The sequence below is a fragment of the Vitis riparia genome, chromosome 16 (assembly GCF_004353265.1).
Source record: "Vitis riparia cultivar Riparia Gloire de Montpellier isolate 1030 chromosome 16, EGFV_Vit.rip_1.0, whole genome shotgun sequence".
Lineage (NCBI taxonomy): Eukaryota > Viridiplantae > Streptophyta > Magnoliopsida > Vitales > Vitaceae > Vitis > Vitis riparia.
The window spans coordinates 23,006,332-23,029,931 of NC_048446.1; the positions used below are offsets into that span (position 1 = coordinate 23,006,332).

Below are 23,600 nucleotides of genomic sequence, written 5' to 3' on the forward strand. Positions count from 1 at the left end.
GCCAAACTCCCAAACTTTTCATAGCATTCATCTATGGATCATGAACCAATTCAAAGGGATTTCTCAACTTGCGAATAACTCTTCGTCTTGCATTCCTTCCTTCTAGATACAATCTATTTCTTTCCAAGCATGGTACAAAAGAGGTTCTATTTTACAGCATAAAGAATCAGTTCATGGAAGCAAGCCACAAAGCCATCAGGGGTGCTTATAATAGTAAATGGAGGAGGAGGAGGAGGAGGAGAAGGATTGACAATGAAAAGGGTAGGATGATGTTTGAAGAGGAAACTATCCCTGCGATCTCTCCATTGTTCCGCCCTTGAAATAATGGACCTGGAAGTGGATCACTCGACCTCTTCATCCTGCATTACAGACAACATTCTCAAAAGAAAGACGAGATAGGAAACTGACTGACACATGGCAGAAGCACCTCTTTCTGCAGGGTTTTGCAAGCCTTCCATCCACTCCAGAAGAGAAAAAGGAGAAGAAGCTGAAAACATTAGGATGGGAGAAAGCTGTGTTACCCATTGGCATTGGGACAAAAGATGATGGCATACTCATAAGCCTTGCATGTAAAAGTGCTTGTGCCATCATCAAAAGCATAGCTGTAAGCCCTGGGGCAAGCTCTCTTGAAGATGCTGGAATAGAAGGATGGGCGGCATGTCGATGGATTTGCAAACTCCCCACTGCAGCAGTACTGGTCCAGCCCAAATGCGTCACAAGCACTCCTGCATGCAACCACCCCCCCTTCCTCTCCAGTATTCCCCACCACCTGAAGCTCTTTTGGACAACCTGTTTCGTTTCATTTTCAGAAATTTATAAGGATTGTGTTATTCTAGTGCTCAGGTTCCATTCAAACATGAGTAAAGTAAGATTGTACCTATGTTGATGTCTGAAGCACAGCCTGTAGCATTGCAGCCACCATAAACTCCTCTTGGTACAGCAATCAGTGGGAGATTGTATCCATCCACAAAGCTAACATCATAGAAATCTTTATCAGTACCTGCTCCTAGGGTTATCTCAAAGAGTGATGTGGGTGGAGCAGCCCCAATCCCATCACACTCCAGCCTCCCACCACAGTCCCCAGTCTGGCAAGTGCCTGCTCCCGACTCATCGAATGTGCAACCTGTCCTCGCCCAGATTCGACCAGACCATCCTGCAGATGTTGGAATTCTGATACTCTGGCCGGACTCCAATTGCAATCCAGTGGTAGGAAGCTGCGGCGTACCTGAACCCGCCAGTGTGCCGGGCCAGATGGTATGAGGGCAGTTGTTTGTTATAGTAAATGTGCAAGATGATGGGGAGGATAAGACAGAAATGGCAATGAGAAACAAAGTGAAGCTCCAGGATAGCATTGTACAAGAGTGATAGCCGGTAGGGTTTCCGAGTTTCTGATAGGGGTTCAGTTGTTGCGGAGAGTGGTGGATATTGCTACACACTTCAGATGGTTAGAACCCAAGCTGTTGGGGAGGGGATGCAGGACTAAAAGCCTAGGTTGCCTTGCTGAATCTTTCAGCCGCAAGGTGACTCTTCCGGGTTTAGTATTTCTTTCAATCTTGGATGGCCCCATTGAGAAGCAATGCCTTCCTTATCAACTGCATAGGACATTTTCTTGATGACACAAATGGATTTCAGCAGGCCCCACTCAATCAGAATAGATCACATTCTCTGAAGCAAAAGATGGCAGCTGAAATATAAAAGACCCAGGATAGATTTCAGTAACCACATCAAACAAAGAATCTAGATCCAATGAGGAAAAAACACACATACTCCAGTAACTCCACCCAGGTTGGTATTTTATCAATACCCAAAAGGAGAATTCCCTTTCAAGAATGGAGAACAAGGTGAATCCCCAGCAATCCCAAGAGTGGAGAAAAGTATCAATGTATGTTCTAAGAGTAGACTTTGGAGGGTATAGATGCATTTTGCTAGTGGTGGCTGTCACAGTTCTCTTGGGGATAAGCTTGAGGAGAGGGCTATGTATGTGGCCTAGTCTCTCTCTTAGAACATCATTCACCATTCAAGAGATTGCAATTTAGAATGGATTTACAAATCCAGGGACTTTGGACCTCTCTCTCATACCCAATAGGCTTGGCTTCTCACAGCCTCAATCAAACCCACTCATCAATCTCCAACCTCTTTCATCTAGTTGAAAACATTCCAAATAAGAAAAAAGAACAAAAATCTCCCTATAAAATTCAAGGAAAGTTGAAATAAAGTGACAATTCTCAGGAATAACTAACCATCAATCAATCAAATCAACTTCAAGGAATACCCTCATAATCATATTCTCAAACAGAAAAGGGGAAACAAATAATTTAAAAACCAAAAGCAATCCTCCAGATAACCATGAATACAAAATTCTTATTAAATAAACTTTTACCCATCCTACGAAAAGATACTTGTACAATGTGCATTATAAATTACAATACAGGCCAAGAATATAAATAAATAAATAAATAACAAAGTAGCACCATTGTTATTTTACTAGCCTCATTTCAGCTGGGAAGCATTGCTTCAAGTTCTAAGGCACATAAAATTCATGGGGGAGTTAAGGGTGTGATCTCGCATTTTCACATCCGTTCTCATTCGATGGCGAGACTCATTTTTTTGTTTGTGAAAAACTATTTTTTTCTTCTTAAGTAATGGAGTCATCACTTACTTTTGTTTTATTTTTTAAAAGAAAAAACAAAATAAGAAAGAAAAACCCTAAGATTATGTTTGGTTCCTGAAAAATACTAAGAAAAGAAAAAAAATGCAAAGAAAAATGATTTTTTCATGTTTGGTTATCTTATGAAAAATATCAAAGAAAATCAAATATAATTAAAACTAATTAAAATTTTATGTATTTTTAAATTATTTAATCTTTATATTGATGAGTTAAAATAAATAAAATGAATTTGAAGTAATAAAAAAAATAATTTATCAACTTTTAATCTATTTTTTTTATTTTCTTTCTACTTTTTCTTTGTATTTTTTTTCCCTTGCATTTTCCTTCAAATTTTTCTAGGAACCAAACATAGCATAAATGTGACTTTTGAAAGAAAAGATAGGTCTATGAAAACCAATTTGGATCGAGGGTCAAGTTACTTATTGAGAAGGTACACTGAAAAATCATAACATCTCTCTAAACACTAAAAGCTAAGTTTCTACTAAGTTAAGATAATTGTGAGGACTAACTAATTAATTCATGGATATAATGAACTAAATAGACACATCAACACAATTCATTAATTTAATAAAGAAAGGTGTGGCGCTTCCAGAAAATACAAAAATTAAATAACAAGCAATAACATCATATTACGTTCTAAGCAGTCACATATTCCATAACAAGTCGAATTTAATATCATACAATCTTAACACAACAAGCAAACACTAATAGACAATGTTCAATTACAAGCTTTAATTTAAATAAATGGTGAAGAAAAGGTTTGTATACCTGGTTTAGGATCTTAAAGCGCTTTCATAGAAATGAGATTAATTCAAAAATAATAGTAATGAATTCAAAAAGGAATCAGAAACTAAACTTATATATAATTAATGTCAAATTTATTCACAAGTGGGTTTCTTTATATAAAAAAATCTGCAAATGGTCCAAACAGGGGATTCTACAAAAGAAATTTAAAACAAATATCTAGAAGTTAAGTTTCATCATGAAAATTTTTAGAGAATATCTTCTATGTATAATCATCATCCAGGTGATCAAATTAATTAACTAGCTTTCATTTAGTACTAGATTTCATAACGATGTAGAATCTTGTTCCACTTACAAGTAGAGTCCTGTTATGATTACAAGTAGAGTTCCATTGGAATTGTGTTAGTGACCGATAAAAAAAGGTCACCTTTCACTCTCTTTATACTACAGTTTTTCAGAGAGTCTTTCATATATTTATCTAGAGGAATATTTCAAAACACGAGTTGTACACGTCCCACTTACAGAGTACACCTAATGTGAGATTCTTTGACTGTTGAATCCTGGAAATAGACCACTAATACCATAATGCATCGAGTTCGTCTTCGAGGATGGTTGATCTATTTCAAGGATAATACTTATCATGCCTCAATTGATAAGTTAGTCTTCTTATTCATTTTGTTCTTTTTTTTTTTTTTTTTTTTTTTTAATGTATTTTGGGCTAGTCCTTTGACTCATACCCTTAAACCAACATGGGATAGCTGACATGGGTTAATGAAGTATGTCTTAGGCAGCCAAAAAGTTAATTACAAAATGAGAGATCAGACTGTTAATGTGGGCTTAGTTGATATGGTTTTGGGCAGCCGAAAAGTGGGTTGAAGCAAAGAAGAATGGACGGCTTGATGGGGGTTAATTCGACATGCCATGGGCAGCTAGAAAAATGGGTATGGTTATAACAGGAAGGAGGGTTGATGACATGTGTGTTGAGGTGTCTTGGGCAGCTAAAGCCGAGCTGCAACAGAGGAGAATGGACGGCTGGTGCAAGGTGTATTTGGCATGGCTAGTTGTAGGGGTTAAGGTGTGCTTTTAGGCAGCCAGATGAATGGGTTACGACATGGGGTGGACAGATTGATGGGTGAAGGAGTTGGATTTTGAGCAACCCATAACCGAGCTGTAGCAAAGAGAATGGACGGCTAGTGCAGGCTACAAAAGGCTAGGGTCAACTAGGTGAATGGGTTGTAAGAGCTGGTATCACAAAGGAATGGTGCATGAGATGGGTCTTGGCCCTTGGGTTGATGGCCCATGAGAACATTTGATGAACGGCTGCCATAGTTAAAAATGATGAGTGGGATGTTTGATATATTGAAGGTTAAATAGATATTTTAAAAAAGGAATATGAAATAAGAGATATGAAAGTATGTATAATATATTTGCTATTAAGTATAAGAATAAAATGTTTTAAATCACTAACTCAATAAACACAATGAATTTTTTCTTGTTATATTTATTATTATTTGTTTCTTGCTTTTAAAGAAACAACTTATTTTACTTTGTATTTAAACAGAGGATTGGATATTTTTGTTTCAGTTCATGATTAATATAAATTCGATCGATCAAAAAAAAAAAAACCTTTACAAATTCAAAGGTTTATGTGATCACATCAAAACCTTATGTAATCCTCCACGTCAAAATTCCATAATTTATCCACCCAAAAGCTCCCAATAAAGTCAATGAATTACAATGATTTACTTGAATAGTAACCTATACGTGTCACGGGAAAAATGAGGAGTCTACAAGGGGGGTTGCAGAATTTTTTAATAAACTGCCCATTCGCCCACAGATCACATCATCAGCCAGCTGAAACTCACAAAGACTTCAAGGCCACCTTCGTAAGGGATTATGCTGGTCTTGCTAGCATCCAAAATATTTACTGGCAAGCCGTACCAAGGAAGGTAGATTTAGAGGAGAAATTGCCATCGCATCTAATTTTATCCACCCTACCAGAGGCGGCAAGGAACTGCCAGAAGAAGTTGAAGACAGGTCCTTGGACTGAGGGCTATACAAGCAATCAAAGAATCTGATAAAGCCATTTCAAATTCTACCATTAGAGCCACTGCCATAGAAACAAGATATAGACTGAGGACGATTTGAAGTAAATGAATCAATCCTCACTTTCTACATGATTGAACGGGTCAGCAACATCAAGAAGGGCTGGCAAACCACGGACTAGGTACTCGTAATGCTTCTATCAGCAAACACAACTTGAGCTGCACCAGGCCAGATACATCAAGTCCATGGGCAGGATGCAGGTGGATCCCGTTCATCAGCATTGTTCACAGTACTCTGCTTTCTTTTGCACCAGCCACAGGAAGAATTAATGTCCTGCATATAAGAAGGATAATAACACATATGAGAACCCCCACAAATTCCATTTCAACAAATTTCTAAAACAAAACAATTAATTCATTTCTAGCAATAAGAAATTTTCAACTCTCCTGAATAGCACAAGCTTCAATCCCTGCAAAATTAACATTAATTTCAGGACCCCATGAATCAAAACAGAGGAAAAGCATAAAAGATAATCTAGTTCACAATTATAATATAGGAAATACTGGATCATCCCCATCAACCTGCAATAGAAAGAGGAAAGAAACAGAAGCAAGTTTCTACCAGATTTACAATCCAAAATGCCCTTCGTTTGAACTGGCAAAAACCTGTGCTGCATAAGCTCAACAATATATCTAAAGAACCATGATCTATTATCAGGTTATAGAAACCTTTCTGTAATTATGGAAACAAAGGGAACTACGCATTCATAAGAAAAAGGATTGTTAATAGTCAAGTTAAGAACATGTTAACCCAATCAAATCCAGTATATATTGAAACAAACCGACTAAGCACAAAACACCAAAACATACAAGCTCACACAAAAAATGAGATGATGAGGAAGACAAGATATTAAAAGCAGGAAAAATAAGAACATTTCACTGAATTATCAAATCAAGATCATAATTCAAGCCTTGCAGTTTTGCAAAAGACCTGAAAGCACCACGGAGTTTGTTATAGTTCATACTTAGAGAAGTAGGGTTAGAAAGGAACTGGATGTCATTCAAGTTTCAGTAGCAACCCCTTATACAAAGAGTAATGCCTGTTCAAATCTCCAACTAATAGTCAATCTACTGGAAGTACTAAAACTTATTAAACAAGATTAGAAATATAAGTCGTTCCTACAGACGGGTTGGACGCATCAGGTCCACCATTAAAGTACCCACATCAAGTTCCGGACATCCACCTTTGGTCCATTAAAAAAAAAGGAGAAAATTTTTTAATAAGGATGAAAAAAGAAGGAAAAAGGAAAAAAAAGAAAAAAGATAGTTTTTTTTTTTCCAGTTATTTATCTAGCTCATATCCATGCCATCTCCAATTTGACTGCAGATTGGACCAACAGCACGGAAGGATCTCTCAAAAGGAGAAGGATGAAATTGGGCATCCCGTCTGCGCTTAAAAGCACAGCTGTCATTGGGGGAATTCTCTGCATCGAGCTTCCTCCGAACACCTCTCACCGCCTGTTCCTCTGCCGGCGTAAAGGGAAAAACTTGGCCGCTCACTCTGCAAAGTGAGCTATGGTTATCATACAGAATTCTCTGGTTACAGTTTTTGTCACAGATGTGTGTGATTCCTGTAAGTTTGCAGCGATACATGTTCCCGCAAACATGTTCATTGTCACATTTCCAGTCGCATTTGTGACCCGGGATTGGCCCATCTCGGCCCAGAATACTTGACAGAAAAATAACATTTGTAGGCCCTGCTACCATACATTTTCCATATACCTCCATTGCTTGCTCCTCCGATCCTGCAGCTTCTGAACCCTTTTGAGGCTTCCCCTCTCCGACGCCTTCCACCAAAGGCTCTGCACAGCCCAACACAATACAGAAAATGGTCAAATTCCTGCTTCTGGCTCCGGAGAGAGTGTCGTATCCTGCAATTTTCCTCTAAGCTCCAACAAATTTCTACACTTGCTTACATCTAAACAATGATCAGAAAGTAACCCTAGTTTTTTGAGATCTACAACCGAAACCATCAAATTCAAACAATACACAGCAAAACTGTGGCTTTCTCAATATTTTAGCACAAACAGAGCCATCCCAGGCCATAAACAGAAACTAAGAAGAGATATCACCGAGCAGATCTGAGCTAGAAGACATAAGCAAAAAAACCCTAAAAGCACAAAAAGCACCCGAAAAGAAGAAGAAGAAGAAGAAAAAGAAGGTGGAACCAGAGACTTACCCGTAAGACTTGGGAGACGAGAGAGAAACTTCAGAGAACACCCCAGCTAGGTCTCGGGAGGAAGAAAAAATTGGAAACCTGCGTCAAAATTGGAAAGCGAAAATGAGGAAAGAGGAGGAGAGAGTGGGGAATTTATAGAGATAGGGTTGGGGAAAAAAGGAAAAGTAGATGAAATGCAAATGCAAATGCAAATGAAATGCGCGTGAAATGAGCGAAGGAGTGAGGACCGGGAGTATCACGCGTCGGCGTTGAATATTTCATGCAGTTCACCCAATAAATGCTTTACACGTGGCTAGTGAGAACGGGGGGTCTTCCTACCGTTGCTTAATCCTATTTTAATGCCAAAAAAAATCCCCATTCCCACACCAAGTCAACACTTTTACCCTAACGTTAAACAACATTAGGGTTAGTCCCCATTCCGTTACTGTTGAAAAAGTGGCACCAATCGTATCAGGCCACATTTATAATTTAAGTTATATTAATTTTTTATAATTTCATTCTATTTATTTACATTTTTTATTTTGTAAAATAAAAATTTATTTAAAAATCTAAAATATTTTAAAAATAATTTTTATATTTAATATTTTATTTTTAATTATTCTAATATAATTATTTTTTTAAATATATATTATAATTATATTATTCTAATAATATATATTAAGCTTATTTCATCCTATTTTACTTATATTATATTCGGTTTCTAATAAATAAGGAAAAAAAATATTAAAGAATTTTTATCATATATTTAATATTTATAAAAAAATAAATGAAAAAAGTTAAAAAAAACTGTAAAATTAATTTATTAATTTTATATATATTTATGATTTTTAACTAATTAACATTCTTTTGGCACACTTTTTGCATGACATTAATAAAAAAATATTTAGAAAATAAATTATTTTTAGAAAATAGTTAAAAATATCTATCTAATTTTTTTAAATAAAATAAAATAAAATAAATTTATAGGATGCTCATGGATAAAATTTAAAATAAAAAATAACTCTTCTTCTAATTATTATTATTATTATTATTATTATTATTGTTGTTATGATTATGTTCTTCCCTTCACTCCACTCCAGCAGCAACAGAGAAAATCCCACGTCTCTCCCCTGCTTCAAAATATCCTAACTAATCATGGTTGATTCTTCGCTCTTTTGGGTGTGCTAGGCCCACTTTTAGATTATTTCGGAATTGGAGGTTGGTTCAATTTCTTGTCTTTTATTTGTTTGTCATCTGGGTCTTTAATAATTGTTAATTTTGTTTGGTCTTTGGGTGCCGAAACTATTGTTGTTAGATCTCCTCCTTTCATCCAAACAGATCAGTTTCGGGTCTGTGGTTTCCAATTTCGAAACCCTAATCCCGAATCCTAGTTCAAGTGCCCATATGCAAATTTTAGGGTTTTATTTGCTGAAGTGTTTCAAATTTTTTTCCGTTTTTATTTTTATTTTATTTTCTTGGGTAGAATTAGTTATTATTCCACGAGAAAAACCCTAAAAATATATTTCTGAGAATTACTTCTCTCAGCCCTTCTTCTTCAATTAGGAAGAAATCTATGTGTGTGCTCTCTCTTCAACTGTTCTAGGGTATTAGGGTTTTTCTATTATTGGCCCTTTTCTTGAAGTTGCATTATCAAGCACTTATTTGTTCATACTATGATAAAGATGGATTTGTATGTAGAAGAAGAAATTGGGTTTAGAATTCTAAATAAGTTGTTTTGTATGTTTTCTTTTCTGTGAGATATATCCTTTTTGCAAGGTTAAATAGCTTAATATAATAAATTGGCTGTTGTAGAGAGGGTGAACAAGTACAATGGTGGGGTTTAAGAATAGGTATATGATAATGGAGGTTTTCTTGGACCCGAACCGAGATCTTGCGGTTGATGATCCCATTATTATTACACAGTTTAATGTGTCAAAAGCAATCAAAGACAGCATTCTTGTAAACTTTGGGGAGTGTGGTCTGGCTTCATCTTTTGGGTCATTCCAAGGTAAATATAACATGTTACTTGGCTATGTTATTTGATTTTCCTGTGTGGTTATAGCTATTTCTCTTCGTTCAATTCAAACGTGCGGTTTTTTGTGTAGTCAAGTATGTGAATCCCATTACAAAGCTGTGTATCATCAGAGCATCAAGGGAGGAGTATCAAAAAGTTTGGTCTGCCATTACTATGGTTAAGAGTATCGGACATTGCCCAGTGCTGTTCAATTTGTTGGACCTAAGTGGTGAGTTTAACACTTGCAATTGTAGCATACCGAATTTTAAAGATGAAATTGGCTGCTCGTTAAATTTCTCCATGTATGCATTCACAATGTAGTATAGTTATATAATCCAAAACCCTTGTTGCCATGATCCTTCAAACATCATCAAGTGTCGAACATTTCTCTGCCTCGTTAAATTATTCATGTACACTTTCACTAAAAGGGAAAAAGAAAAAGCAATAGAGTTATTTAGTCCTAAACTCATGGAGATTATCTAAGCAAAGCATTTTGCTCTGAGTGTCTTACTTTTCATTTAACATTGTGGGATGCCTGCATACTGGATTAAGATCGTTTTTGATCATGCAAATACGTTCTTGAATGTTGTACTTCAATTCCTATTGGATCCGTTTTTGGCTCTCCCTTGGCTTCAATAAATAATTTTCTTAATGCTATGCTTGATAGTTTTCAAAAAACTTTGATTTCTCTCTTATTGGAGCATGAGAAAATTGAGACAGTTGAAAAATGAATGAATAAAATCTAACATCCTCTGAAACAAAGTCGGTGTTTTCCTTTTTCTTGTTTTCTAGAAAATAGATTGGGTGCTCTAACTTTTTTGTGCCTGTTCTAAATTACTTGAGTAACCCTGAACGTCTCTGTTGATATCACATAGAGGTTTATTTCATGAAACAACATTAGTGTTTTCATTTTTCTGATTCTATCCTCAATTGTATTAGGAAGTATCAGAGCATGTAGAAAAGCTGCCTTGAAATGTGACAAAGCAAAGTTTGAGCAGTACAAGCTTGTGGTTGGAGATCGCCTCACAGACGACATCAATAACCAAATGCAGAACTGTCTTGAAAGGATCAAAATCTTGGAGCACTGAAGGTACTGCTTCTTTGTTATTATTATTATTATTATTATGTGCGTGTTTCTTATCCTATACCTTCTAAACTCAATTTAGTTGATGCACCTTTGATTGCATATTTTTCTTTTTGTTTCAATTATTGGTGATTGCTTGTTTGGTTCTAGAAATGCTGTCGTTGTTCGGCTCAGGCCGATGGAGGGGAGTATGAGAAATGGACTCTTTTGTCTTTCTGGGACGAGGATGTGAACCAAGGAAAATCAGAAACTGTTTTTTTAGGCCTGCAAGCCATATTCATCATTCAGTTGAAGCAGGTGGTGAGCTTAACCCATACAAAGAGAGATTTTTGAGGGGTTCAAACAGACCTTCTGAGTCATGCCCTAAGGAATTTTTTTGTTTTTTTTTTCCCCTGCTGGGAATTGATTCAAATGCATTGTTACCTTCTACAATCTGACAGTGGGTATTGATCAAGTTTTACTTATGCTGATATTTTGGTGCTAGTAATTTTTGGGGCCATTGTTTTAGAGAACATTTTTTGAGAAAACAATTTTTTAGTATAGTTTTAAAACAAATTTGAATGAGAAAATATTTTCCAAGAAAAAAGTTTTAAAATAGGAGTCACAATTTTTATTAAAAGAATTCAATAATTTCATTGATGGTTTTTACCAAGAGGCCATTGAAGATATTAATAATAAATTTAATAATTTCATTGAAAAATTTTAGGGATTTCTTTCCCATAATAACTAAAAGATAAAAGCAAATTACAATGATAGAATGGGATTGAAAGTATGAAATTTTCTGCTTAAGAATTCTCATTGGTTACATAGATTTTACTGGAGGTTGCTTTAGAGGCAACCTCCTAGGAGATTATATTCATTGTGGTCATTTATTTCAAAACCATCCTAGTGAGTTGTTTCCTAATTTTCAGTATCCTGCAGCCTCCCTTGGATCTTTCGGTTCAAGACCTGGCCCATAGTCTTCATAGAAGCTGCATAAAAGAGGATTGACTCTGATAGGTAGTATCATGACTGTCAATGATGGGAGGATATTGTCCACTTTGGGCGCCGGTCTTCGGAATTCAGCTGGCTTTTTGCAGGGTCTGTGGATGGAAGAGAAAGAGGAGGAAGATGATCAACAGGATCAGGAACTGGGGCACTGATAGATAGACCCATCATTATTCATTACTGCTAACTGGTTCTATATATGTTTTTGCTTCTACATGGTACATACCATAATTTAACAGAGCAGATAGCAGTGGGAGAGAGGAGAGGCAATTCAGATTCAACCCCAAGTTGGATTGCATATACTTGATCATGAGATGTATAATTGTATTCACACAGGATGACTCAATTGGCATAGGACAAAGCAGTCCACTGTTCTGTTTTCTTACCCTAGCCCTGCCACGTCTAAATAACAAAAAAACTTGAATCTTATTGACTCGTTAGAGCAAGGTCTAGACCAAGATAAGCTCCCAACGTTCCAGAAGGGTGCTACCATGAAGATATGCAAGAATTCTTACCTGTCAGGTTTCGACATCAGTCAATTTTAATTTCAACTTCATGTTACCAGCCTGTACGACGAGGTGCCCTTTAGATGACTCCACTTCTAAAACTGTTGCATTTTTTCCTAGGGAAGAAACATGCACCATATCGCCAACTTTGGGAACTCTTTTCTTCTCTGCAATGCAAATAGAAGGAAAATCTACCTTGATGAGAACTTAAACAATCTTTTTGACTGGTATTTTCAACCACGAGCAAGATGGATAATGTCACAAGATCCATCAGATGTTTACGAGTAATACCTGATGATGATTGCTGGGCAACTTTAGCGGGGTGTTTACTCTCACTTGTAGTAGGACGTTCATTGGTATCTGCTGCAGTATGTTGGTTGCTAGTTGCTGATGCATGTTGGCTTTTATCTGCAGCAGTAGGCTGGTAAGGTCGGGTTGCAGATGAACGAAACTGTCGGACCTTCTTGTGAAGGAGAGACCGTGCCACTGCTGCAGCCTCAGATACTTCCCGCATCTTTCTATATCTTTGATCGGTGCCATGTTCTATTAGCTTTCTTTTAGTCACCAATAGATTTTCATAAAGATCTCTTGAGAGCCTGCAATCGCAACCAAGAACAAGCAACTTTCAAATTAGGAGATTGTGCCTTTTGTACGACTTTGTACCACTATACGCATACCAAAAGTTACTCATGTTGTTTGAAAATTCTTACATCAGATGATATCGTGCATCATTAACACGCTCTTGAAATTCTTGCTTGAACCTTTCCATATCAATTATGACCTGCACAAAACAGAATCATGTCACTCGTTAACACTACAGAAACCATTTGAAAGTTGCTCATTGTATATTTTCTATGATCTCAACCCCGTGTAAACCAAAATCATGATAATCAATATGTTAGTAAGATGAGATATACTTTAAAAATCATAAGTGGAATGGCATATGGGCTTTTTCAAAGCTTCAAAGCAAGTTATAGGCAAGCTTTGATGCAAATACATCCCAAATCCTTTAGGGAACCTTCCTTTTCATGCTGATAAATCCGAAAAGAAAAAAAAAGGGCATGCTTGATATCTCCATGAAGAGCTAAAATGCAATAGATCACTGCTTAGGGCCTGACAAATAGACAAACTTTGGTAAGCCATTGCTTGTTACCTCATTAATCTCGGCGCTAGCTGCTCCATAATGTTCGCGAGCTTTATCTAGAACTTTCTTGGGTACTCCTAACCTTTCAGCAATATTGATTGCATTTGAACGTCCTACAGTAAAAATCTTCCACTCCTTTATATGAAGAAATGTCATAGCAATACAACACATCAAGAAAACACAAAATAGCCATCAGTTTGTCAGAGAAAAGATTTTCAGGAAAGCAGAGGAGAGCATTCTGCTTTAAGTTAGGCCTACATATGTAATCGATGGCAAAATAGTAAAGCGTATATTGATGAACATCAAGCAAGAACCCAGTATTGCAAACAAATGTAAATCATGCATCCAAGAGAGTAAACCTGGAATGCCCCAGAGGATCTTATAAGTTGGTTTTAAGTTCACTTCATCAAACTCCATACATGCATTTTCGAAGGCGTCATTACTGTCAACAAATGTTTTCACAAACATGAAGTCAAGATTAAAATTCAATTCATATGAGCATGGAACCGGTTATGTTTTAAATATATTTTTTCATACTAGAAATAATAAGTGACTAGAATTTGACAATGTGACTACAACCATCCCATCTTTTAATTTAAATATCAAGTACCTGTATTTGAGGGTTTTGAGTTCACTGTGATGTGTGGTAGCTATTGTCAACAAGGCACCAGTTTCAGCAAAAGACTCCAGCAATGACATCCCTAGAGCTGCTCCTTCTAGAGGATTTGTGCCTGCACCAACCTAACAAATACATAAAAAGGGATAATATCCATCAATTATTGCTCCAAATGAATATTATCATTGTCCTGTTCAATTTTCATTTTTTTTTCCTATTTTTTTTCCCTTTTTCTAGGCAGAAATTAGTTGACAATTAGGGCTTTGTTGCTTCATGTCCACTAAGCCATAACATGTTTATGGTAACAAAATGTTAGATATGATAAAGGGATCACTAAAAAAAAAAAAAAGGAACGTACTTCGTCTAGTAGCACCAATGACTGATTTGTTGACTGCGCTTTAATGTCCTGCAGATGTAAATAACAAACAGTATGACAAAAGAAAATGTGCATAGAAGCAGGATACATTTTTTCCCCCCAAGAAAAGTGAAAAATCTTGTAAACAATCAATAATTCATTCAATTGATATGTTTCCTCTCTGACATCTCCATTCTGCCAAGAACCAACATATCTGTAAGGGACACTGACTTTCAATAAAATTTTGAATAGGACTTCCTCCCATTCCACAAGTGTATCAATTACACACCACTGGCTGCCAAATCTGAAGTAAAATTTATAGACCTCTCTACCCAGATGGATCTTATATCTAGTAGTAACACACACTGAAATGGGATAAAATACAATAATGTTTGTGTTTTGGATAAAGGATTTGGAACAGCTTGAGGAATATGAAATCAACAAACTAGAAACCTATTGAATTGAAATTTCCTCGGTCTGCATCAGTAGAAGACAGATGGAGGCATATATGGTGATGGTGGTTGTGATTTTAGTGACAGTGCTAGTGTGGCAGCAGTGCTTCTTTCTTTCTTTTTCTTTGTTTCTAATAGGGAACAAGGAAAACCATATGAATTAAAAAATTAGATACAGGGAAGAGCGAGCTATCCTTTAAACCAAACACAAGATGGAGGCTTAGAAATTGGCATCAGGTAGTCTGATTTGGCCACTGAATTCCTTGACTCAAATCCTGAGGATTGTTCAAATTCATTCCCACATTTAAGATTTTAAATCTAAACAAAAGGAAGGGATTTTGGGAGCTCCAAATCCCTTCAGGCACTTCAAATCCCTCCAATACAAATACACCCAAAAACATTTGCATCTCTTTCAACAATATTACAAATAGTATTCTATCCAACTTACACTAATTTGTTTCAAATGGCCAGAGAAGGTAGACAAAGATTGGGATAGTGACTGCTCATCACCGATATCAGCAAAAACATAATCAAACCAAGGGATTCGTACAGGTTCAGATGCTAAAACATGAAGGCCTGCAATAGTGGAGAAATTATTCAAGGGGTATGCAACAGAACAAAGAAATTTATTAAGAAGATTGTAAAATAAAAAAATAAAAAATAGATATCTTTATGAATTAGTTAGATGAATAATCAGCCTCTCCTCGCTATAAAACTGAAAAAGATACCATCACAACTATTAAGCAAGAAGCAAAAATTACAAGAAACTAGAAATTTCAGTATAGTGGTTATGCCAGCATTTAAAATTATGTAGGAGTGAAAAATGTTGATGTCAACCTGATCTTGCCATCATGGCAGCTAATCCAACTGTCTTTAAGCAAATGGTTTTGCCCCCTGTATTTGGACCAGTTATAACCAACACTCTGGTTCTTTGAGCAATAAAAAAATCAACAGGGACTGGAGGAGATTGCTCTAATCTAGTTACCTGACATCAGAAGGGAACTTACTTTAGATGAAACATTATTAAGATCATAAACTGCACAATCATAAATGATCACTGATCTATGGTCAATATTGAACAATACCTGCATTTCCAAAGATGAAAGATTTATATCTGTTTCTTCTTTAACATTAAATTTCTCCCCTTGCAGCTTTTTCCTCCTTTGTTCCTGAAACCAGAAAACTTAGTACTAGATTTTATCCAAGGAAATGATGAGTACTGGCATTCACGTAATACCAACCCTTCTGTATAAGCAGCAGATGCCCACAGCCAAAGTGGGGAAACTTGTAGGTTTCCATGTGAAGTAATACATTCTAATTGATGATTAAGAAGATACATAAAACAAAAAGACCAAAGTCCACACATAACTTACAGAAAGAGCAAGGCTAACATCCTTCCTGGCCTTCTGAAGATTTTCTCGATGCTGTTGAACTAATAAAGGATGATAAGCTTTTGGCAGATGCAAAGTCCATTCCCTCTTAATCGGATAAGATGCTTCTGAAGTTCCATGCCCTGATAAGTGGGCTCCTGTGGAAGATCCATTCTTGTTTTCTGCTAAAAATAAATCAGGACAAGTGCCTCCAAATGAAAGGCCATAGGTAGCTCGAGCATTGATCTACATGTTAAGAACCCAAAACCAAATACTGTGAAATCACCAATTGGAACAATTGAATAAGAAAAAATTTGCAAATAAAAGAAACTAAGGACCAATATTCACTAGCGTCGTCAAACTTCACATAAAAGCATTTCCTTTTATTTAGATATTTAATTTTTAACTTGAGCTTGCTTGTGATGCTGAAGATTATAGAGCAATTTCAATGCTCTAGTCTGATGGTAAGGACATGGTAAAAGTCAGCTAACCCTTTTTCACATTAACCATCAGAGGGTTTTAAACGAAGTTTTCACTTTATATATTCTGATTGATGTGGCTTCCAAAAGGCTTTCAGTTTCAGGGTTCAAATAAACCAAATAATAGATTCACAACAACTTGGGGGATCTGATAAAATCAAAATTTTGGATTGTGAATTTTGGTCTTGAAAATACAGAGAAAAAAAATTGAAGTACCAAAAAAAAGAAAAAAAAAAGATAAAACCTAGAAAAGGATGAAAATGGTAATGGTCATCATCATTATCCACAATGCCAAATTAATTCAGTTGAAATTGGCCCAAACCATATAATTTCATGAAGGCAATAATGAACAAGATGGTTTAGTAGGAAATGTGTCTCTTTCCATCATTTTCCAACTCAGAAGATGACACTAACTATAATCCACCAACAATGATGTAAACGCGTTTCACTTCATATCCAAAACAGCACTAAACAGGAGTAATGTAGCTAAAGTCAAATAGTTTGGAAGGTTATATTGTTACCTGAACTGTACTGTTCACCTATCATGAAAACATTTCATAAAAAGAAAGTTTGAGTGGTAAGCTTAGTGGTAGATACCTACCACATCCAGTTGAATGACACTGTCCAATAACTTTTCAATGTCTTCAAGATCCATTTGCATCTGGGCCGAAAAAAAAGTTCAAAACATGAGCATGGAAACAATTACACAAATAATGAAAAGAATGCCCTGGAAAAAGCTATTAAAACCTTCTCTGTTAACTTTAAAAGTACGTCGGCCTCAGCCTTTGCCGCAAGTGCCCTTGCCTTTTGCAACTCATCATTTAATGGAATAGCAGAGAGTGGCTCTATAATGCTTCCCACACCTGAACCACTACAACAATATATCACCGGTCAGAAATTGAATATTTAAGAGTTGGTTCCATTTAGTGAAGATGTCTTGGTACAAAAAAAAAAAATAATGAACATTTGGGGTGTATTTTAGTGTTGTATGATGTAGCTCATCCAGTTATCTATGCAGGCAATCAAAGGATTGCATGATTTGGATGTGATTTGTGGCTTGGGAAGATTATGATCATAAATTATGTCTCGCTTGATGATAAAACTCCTAGTTCTGGGCTTTGTGTTCGTACATTAGTAGTTTGCTTTTGCAGTCAATGATCTTTTTGGCCTTTATTAGTTGTGTTCAATAGGAGTAAGAAAGTGACTCCCATTGTTTTAGTTTTTCATTGGATGAGAGGATGTTATGGTATGCCTTTAAATTGTGCCAGAAGTAGATTTTTTTTGTGTTTACTTGCATTACTAGTGGGACTACTTTTAGAAGTTCTTTTCCTCTGTGATCTGTTGACCAAAAACCAGCCAAGGGTAGTGCTAGTCAACATAAAGCTTTTAGCTCTTTGACATTGAATGGGTTAGTAGTGGATGTGATCAGGATGAGCCCTTTGAGTTCATTCATACAAGGAATGAAGTAGAACAAAAAAACCCTCCTCCATTAGGATAATTTCGCAGTTTTGCTTTCAGTTGCTTGGAGTCAAAGTTAGTAATAGTTGGTTGATTTGAGTCTTATTAGAATTAAAAAGTATTTTTTAATATAAAAAGTTTCTATACTTTAAACTTCATATTTTCTAAAAGTTTCTATTTTCCAAAAATTTTTATTTTATTTTTCTTTAAGGTTATGTTTGGTTCCTGGAAAATTAAAGCGAAAAGGCAAGGGAAAAGAAAATAGGGAAAAGAAAAAGTGAAGGAAAATTTAAAATAAATTTAAAATTAATAAATTATTTTTATATACTTTTTCAAACTCATTTCACTTATTTTCTTCCATTAATAAAGATTAAATAATTTAAAATTGAAAAAATTATTTTCTATTTGTAGACATCATGGAAACCAGCTACATCCTTCAAAGCTATTCTCAAAAATCCTTTTGAGATAATATGCTACCTTAATGCTTTGGTGAATAATAACTAATGATACTGATTACTGTGAAGTTTGACTAACTAAATAGATATTGATCTTGAAACAAAAAAGAACAGAGAAATACAATCACACATACTGGTTGGCATTTTGGAGCAATCAATAGGAAGTTATGCAAACATGTAACGCACCTGGACAACAATAAACCCTTCAAATTTGTAAGATTGGCCCCTGATTTTATGCACCATCTTCCATCAACATTACTCACTTCCTGAGCCAATGATGGAACAATAGTTAAGAAAAGAAAATGCAAAACAAATCGGTGATCAAGCACATCTTACCAGAGAGGATGTTTCATTCGCACTGTCCCTAACTAAGCTGTCCATCAACTGATATAACTGAAAGAAAAGATGATAAACACTCTTAGGAATTAAGTTCTAGATAAGAATGTAAAGCAATGAGGGCATCAAACAGTGGTAAAGCCATGCAATATGAGTAACCACAACTACCAACTTAAAAACCCATTAACAAGGAATAAAAGCTCTGGCAACTGATTGAACAATGAATCGCAAGTTATCCGAGTGAGATGTAATTTATGGGAAGATATGAGAATCCAAAGATGAGTTGTAATTCTTTATTAAAATTTATTCTCTATGTAATATGGAACCTGGGAAGCATGTTGAAGTGATTAGCTTAGCAATAAAGAAAGCAAGAGAGATATTATATCAAACTTTCTATTGAGGATGAAATTTAAATTTCTTCCAATAATACCTAGAGCTCCAAAGATTTTAAACAATATAATTGGTTGAAATCACAAAAGAAACATGAAAAAAGAGAGCAAATGAATGGAAACTTGTAGTCCAAATAGCAACACACGTGGGAGTCACGGTGCTATATGAGATTCTATAATGGTTCAAAGTACTTGAAGCACATTTTGGAATTAATCTTACACCTACATGTTGAGGCATCACCATATAGTGGATGCAATCAATTCAAAAATGTGCATATACGCGTTTGAGGGTGTGTGAAATATATAAAGGCAAAGTTCAAGCTACAAGTTCCAACCACAGTTATACAAACATAATCGAGAATTCCTGAAATTTTCAAAATGTAAAGTTCTGAGGCAACTGAAATATAGATTGAATCAGAGTTCCTTCTACTGTAACTGAAGAGGACTCTATTTTGTTTAGAGATTGTAAATGATGTGTGGTTGCATGGTCTCAATACCCATTACATATCTTGTATTAATAACCACTAACAAAGAAATTGGCATCTGAAACTTGAAGTTATTCATAAAGACATGGGTAATTCTCCTACCAATGTATCAAGGGAGATCATTTTTTTTTTCAGAAAAAAAGAGAGAGAGAGAGAGAATAATTTACCTTTCTCTCAAGTGTCCGCACTTGATCACGTGATTGCTTCAGTGCAGAGCTCTATAACAGGGTATAAAACTTTAGGTGAGATCAAGACCAGGGAAAGGGAAAATAATCATATATGAAAATGAAGTGAATTTGTTTGCATACAATTAAAAAATGAAAGAATAGAAATTGGATGCAAGCCTAACAAACCTACACAAAATGTAGTCCTGAAGATAAAAAAATTCTAAGCATGTTGTAAAAACCAGATTATTCAAAAGAAAAGTTATCAATATTTGTAGTGCCTGAGTAACGAAAACATACCGCAGAGTCTTTAACAGAGCCATCTTCATCTACTACTTGCTGTATCAATTTAACCAATGATCTATTTATAACCAACCCCATTATCTGCAAGTAAAATTACAAAAGAGAAAGGTCACCAAAGGATTACAAACACACAGGAATAAGTGGTGCATGGAAGAAATGGGCATGCTCTATACCACTTCTGAAATAGGCATGAAACGTTTGTACCAATCTGCATCTTCCTTGATGGCAGCTTTGAGATTAAGCTGCAAAGTTTCTGCAAGCTGTAGCAGAGCCACAACAGCCATGGCTTCATTTCCATCCACTGGTAACATCCTACGAGCATGCTGGATAGCAGATTTAACCTTCAAGAACACAAAACAGATGGTTAGCTTGCCTATGAGGTATACAAGGTTTTTCACCCTTTTCTCTATAGGTTAAGTGCCCGTTTGGGAGTAAAATCGCTTTTGAATATCTGTAGAATAGCTGGACGTGATTCCAATATAATCACTTGCTAGGTGATTCTTTCAAAAATCACTTTTTTTGTAATATAAGACATTGCCAAAAACACTATCAAAACACTTTTTCTAGTTTATATCCAAGCACTCAGTGTTAGCGACTCTCTTTAAAAGTGTTTCTAATGGAAGCACCATAGACAAAAATGCTTTAACTATAAAAGCTTCCAAACAGACTCTAAGACAAGCAAAGGATCAAAATATCAAAAGAGGCAAACCTTAGAAAAGTACAATGAGAGATATCAAGAATTCCCATTTATAAATGTAAAGAATACTAGTCATATCTAAGAAGAAAAAAAGCTCACTCAAATCTATGCCTCAAATTAAGGCATTTAAAATTTGAAAGGACCCAAATGACTTGGGGCTCGAAATGCCCATTTTTTCTGTTCACATCCTTATACACTAAATTTTCCCAATGAAAATTATGGGCAAGCCGTGTAAATTCTTTGGAAATCAAATCAAGAAATAACATAAGCTGGTCTGAGGATTATGCCAATAACCACAAATGAAATAGAGTATTAGGAAACTAACCAGAACAGCATCAATGGTGCTGAAGTCCATGGTGCAACCACCATGCTTATGGATTTCCAGAGCAGCATTGGTTTCATCCAAAAGTCTCAAACTCTCTTGGTAGGTCTGGTCCAGGGACCAGAGCTGGGCCTGTGGCAGACCCACAACAAGCAAAACAACAAAAAATGAAAACACACAACAAATTACGGCAGAGATAGAGAGAAATTAAAAGGGCAAAAAGAAGAGACCCAGGTGGATTCACGGCCCAAGGAAGTCGAAGCGAAGGAAGAAACGGAGTGGCAGAGTTTGTCCCACTCCAAAACCCTGAGAGTTTGATGGTGAACTGAAGGTTTCTGAGACTGTTTCAGGATGCCTCCATTCTTGAATCGTTCTGGGGTTGAAGCTACTGAGACGATCATGAAAATAGATTTTCCACACCAACATGAATTCATCCTTCCTCTCGCGGATTTGCAGTAGATTTTTCCTCACCCTCTCTGCATTCCTCCACCCATGGCTGCCAGCGTTAGCCTTCTGCTTTCATCTTCAAGATGAGTCCACCAAAACGCACCGTATTGAGTTTCGGTTGAGCCCATGCAGCCATGGCCCATTTGGGTGGGCTGACCAATTCAGCCCAACAAAAAGTATGGGCCCAATTGGCAACGGTAGGGCTGCAAGCCCATGTCTAACGGGATTGAAGATGCGAGCAACCCGTTGAAACCAAATTCGTATATTTTTTATGATAAATTTGAATCTAACATTTATATACAAATTATATAATTAAATAATGCATAATTTCCTACTATATGTTTGATTTATTATTTTTTTTTTGTTTCATATTTTGTCTAATAAAATCATATAAAAAAAATTATTCTTTTTAAGTTATGATTGTTACTTCGACGGGTTAATCGGGTTGATGATTATTCTGAATCTAACCTAAATTAAAAAATAATTAACCTGAACTCAATTTAACTTGAATTTTTACTCGAGGTACTTAACCCAAACTCAATCCAATCTTATTTTTCTAAACTTGAGTTGAGTTCAACCTGTTCAAGTTAGACACTGGTTGATCGAGTTAAACTTGAGTTGATACATAATTCAAAATTAATCTATAATAGTTTTAAAAAAACTTTTTTAATATATTTGTATGAAAATTAAAATAACAAATAAGACAAAATTTCAATATAACAACAAAAAATAACTATAAATTTGTATATTTTCTAAAACACTGAAAAATATATGATATAATATAATTTGATATTTTTCTTAGAAAAAATTATAAATATTATATGTAAAAAATTAATTTGAGCTTAGGTTAGACTTCAAGTTATTTGAACCTTATCCCAAGTCTAATTGAAATTAAGTTTGAGTTAAAAAAATTTAACCCAAATTCAACGTAAATATTGAAAATGATTACTTAAACAATTAGATTCGGGTTGGAAGGGGCCAATTCCCTTTGCTCCAACCCTACTTTTAACATTCTTTCTTTGCTTCTTGAAACTAAATATATCGACACATGGGCCTTGGAAGAAGAAGAGTTTTAAGAGAAAGGCCAAAGTGATTAATTTATTGGATGGGAAGGAAGAGAGGCTAGATAATCATGGAAAGTTGTCGAGAACCATATTTTCTAGATAAAGGGGTTGTTTGGATGGAGCAATGAATGATGAAGTCACTTACTAATTTTTAATTTGATTCTTCTTGAGTTAAAAAAGATTCTTCAAGGTTGACCCAATTTTTGGGAATCTGGGTTGTTGGCAACTATACATGCGAAAATCAATGTGTATGAGAAGGAAACAACTTTCATTCCACAACCAACATTGACTTCTCCAAAACAAAGTTGGTTATTTCATATACTTACTAGTCCAAGGATAAGAGTTTGTCTTTGATCAATGCCTTGCCTTTCTCCTTCCTCTTGTATTTCTCTAATCTCTTGTTTCCACCTCCTTGTCACAACCAACCTCGCACTTGCATAGGTTGTCTTCTTGGGTTCTTGGAGCTCCCGCCTGCAGTTGACATGTGTGGGACAATGCCTAAATTTTAATTAGCTGAAATCATCATAGCTACAATAGTACCTTAAAATAATGCCGGCTACCCGTGAAAGAGGGAGAGAGAGGTGCTTGTCGCCGGCCGGCAAGTTCTCAGACTAGTACTGCCAAAAAGCAAAAGACAGAATATCAAATTCTAGGTTTGATTCCAATACCCAACAAACCAATAACCAATAGCCACTTAAAGAAAACTATACCCTGTATTTTTGTTTCGTTAGTCACAATCTATTGCTTTCCATGGAAGACTTTTTCTGGCCGCATGCCATTCTAGACGACAGTTGGAAA

At 35.7% G+C, this 23,600-nt stretch overlaps 4 protein-coding genes across 10 annotated transcripts; 1 reads left to right on the top strand and 3 right to left on the bottom strand.

The window, feature by feature from the left end:
* Window positions 1–49: 49 nt before the first annotated feature.
* Window positions 50–1,691, bottom strand: LOC117934084 (pathogenesis-related thaumatin-like protein 3.5). The gene is made up of 3 exons (XM_034855691.1): window positions 878–1,691; window positions 522–789; window positions 50–359 (listed from the first exon to the last, which is right to left on the bottom strand). Exons 1-3 carry the CDS (start codon window positions 1,350–1,352, stop codon window positions 206–208), a joined length of 897 nt encoding a protein of 298 aa, XP_034711582.1. The 5' UTR covers window positions 1,353–1,691; the 3' UTR covers window positions 50–205.
* Window positions 1,692–5,077: 3,386 nt separating this feature from the next.
* LOC117933685 lies at window positions 5,078–7,807 on the bottom strand. Of its 2 annotated transcripts, XR_004654354.1 has the most exons (3): window positions 7,697–7,807; window positions 5,582–7,319; window positions 5,078–5,486 (listed from the first exon to the last, which is right to left on the bottom strand). XR_004654354.1 is itself a non-coding variant. In XM_034855170.1 (2 exons), exon 2 carries the CDS (start codon window positions 7,243–7,245, stop codon window positions 6,808–6,810), a length of 438 nt encoding a protein of 145 aa, XP_034711061.1. In that variant the 5' UTR covers window positions 7,246–7,319; window positions 7,697–7,807; the 3' UTR covers window positions 5,078–6,807. The 2 variants fall into 2 exon arrangements, 1 of the variants encoding a protein (XP_034711061.1); XM_034855170.1 differs by having other exon boundaries at window positions 5,078–7,319.
* Window positions 7,808–8,755: 948 nt separating this feature from the next.
* Window positions 8,756–13,016, top strand: LOC117933720 (probable ribonuclease P/MRP protein subunit POP5). 4 transcript variants are annotated; one of them, XM_034855226.1, is made up of 5 exons: window positions 8,756–8,893; window positions 9,488–9,683; window positions 9,781–9,918; window positions 10,629–10,779; window positions 11,685–13,016. In XM_034855226.1, exons 2-4 carry the CDS (start codon window positions 9,506–9,508, stop codon window positions 10,775–10,777), a joined length of 465 nt encoding a protein of 154 aa, XP_034711117.1. In that variant the 5' UTR covers window positions 8,756–8,893; window positions 9,488–9,505; the 3' UTR covers window positions 10,778–10,779; window positions 11,685–13,016. The 4 variants fall into 4 exon arrangements, with proteins under 4 accessions (XP_034711117.1, XP_034711118.1, XP_034711119.1 ...); XM_034855227.1 differs by having other exon boundaries at window positions 11,695–13,016; XM_034855228.1 differs by lacking the exon at window positions 11,685–13,016 and adding an exon at window positions 10,948–11,256.
* Window positions 11,442–21,814, bottom strand: LOC117933719 (endonuclease MutS2). 3 transcript variants are annotated; one of them, XM_034855224.1, is made up of 21 exons: window positions 21,522–21,811; window positions 21,295–21,423; window positions 20,446–20,613; window positions 20,270–20,353; window positions 19,973–20,023; window positions 18,932–18,988; window positions 18,782–18,861; window positions 17,430–17,553; window positions 17,284–17,343; window positions 16,207–16,449; window positions 15,919–16,002; window positions 15,671–15,818; window positions 15,282–15,409; window positions 14,385–14,432; window positions 14,021–14,151; window positions 13,770–13,852; window positions 13,420–13,523; window positions 12,977–13,047; window positions 12,558–12,862; window positions 12,276–12,433; window positions 11,442–11,855 (listed from the first exon to the last, which is right to left on the bottom strand). In XM_034855224.1, the coding sequence occupies exons 1-20, from the start codon at window positions 21,723–21,725 to the stop codon at window positions 12,279–12,281; spliced, it is 2,457 nt and encodes an 818-aa protein (XP_034711115.1). In that variant the 5' UTR covers window positions 21,726–21,811; the 3' UTR covers window positions 11,442–11,855; window positions 12,276–12,278. The 3 variants fall into 3 exon arrangements, with proteins under 3 accessions (XP_034711115.1, XP_034711114.1, XP_034711113.1); XM_034855223.1 differs by lacking the exon at window positions 11,442–11,855 and adding an exon at window positions 12,031–12,162; XM_034855222.1 differs by lacking the exon at window positions 11,442–11,855 and having other exon boundaries at window positions 12,031–12,433; window positions 21,522–21,814.
* Window positions 21,815–23,600: the final 1,786 nt, after the last annotated feature.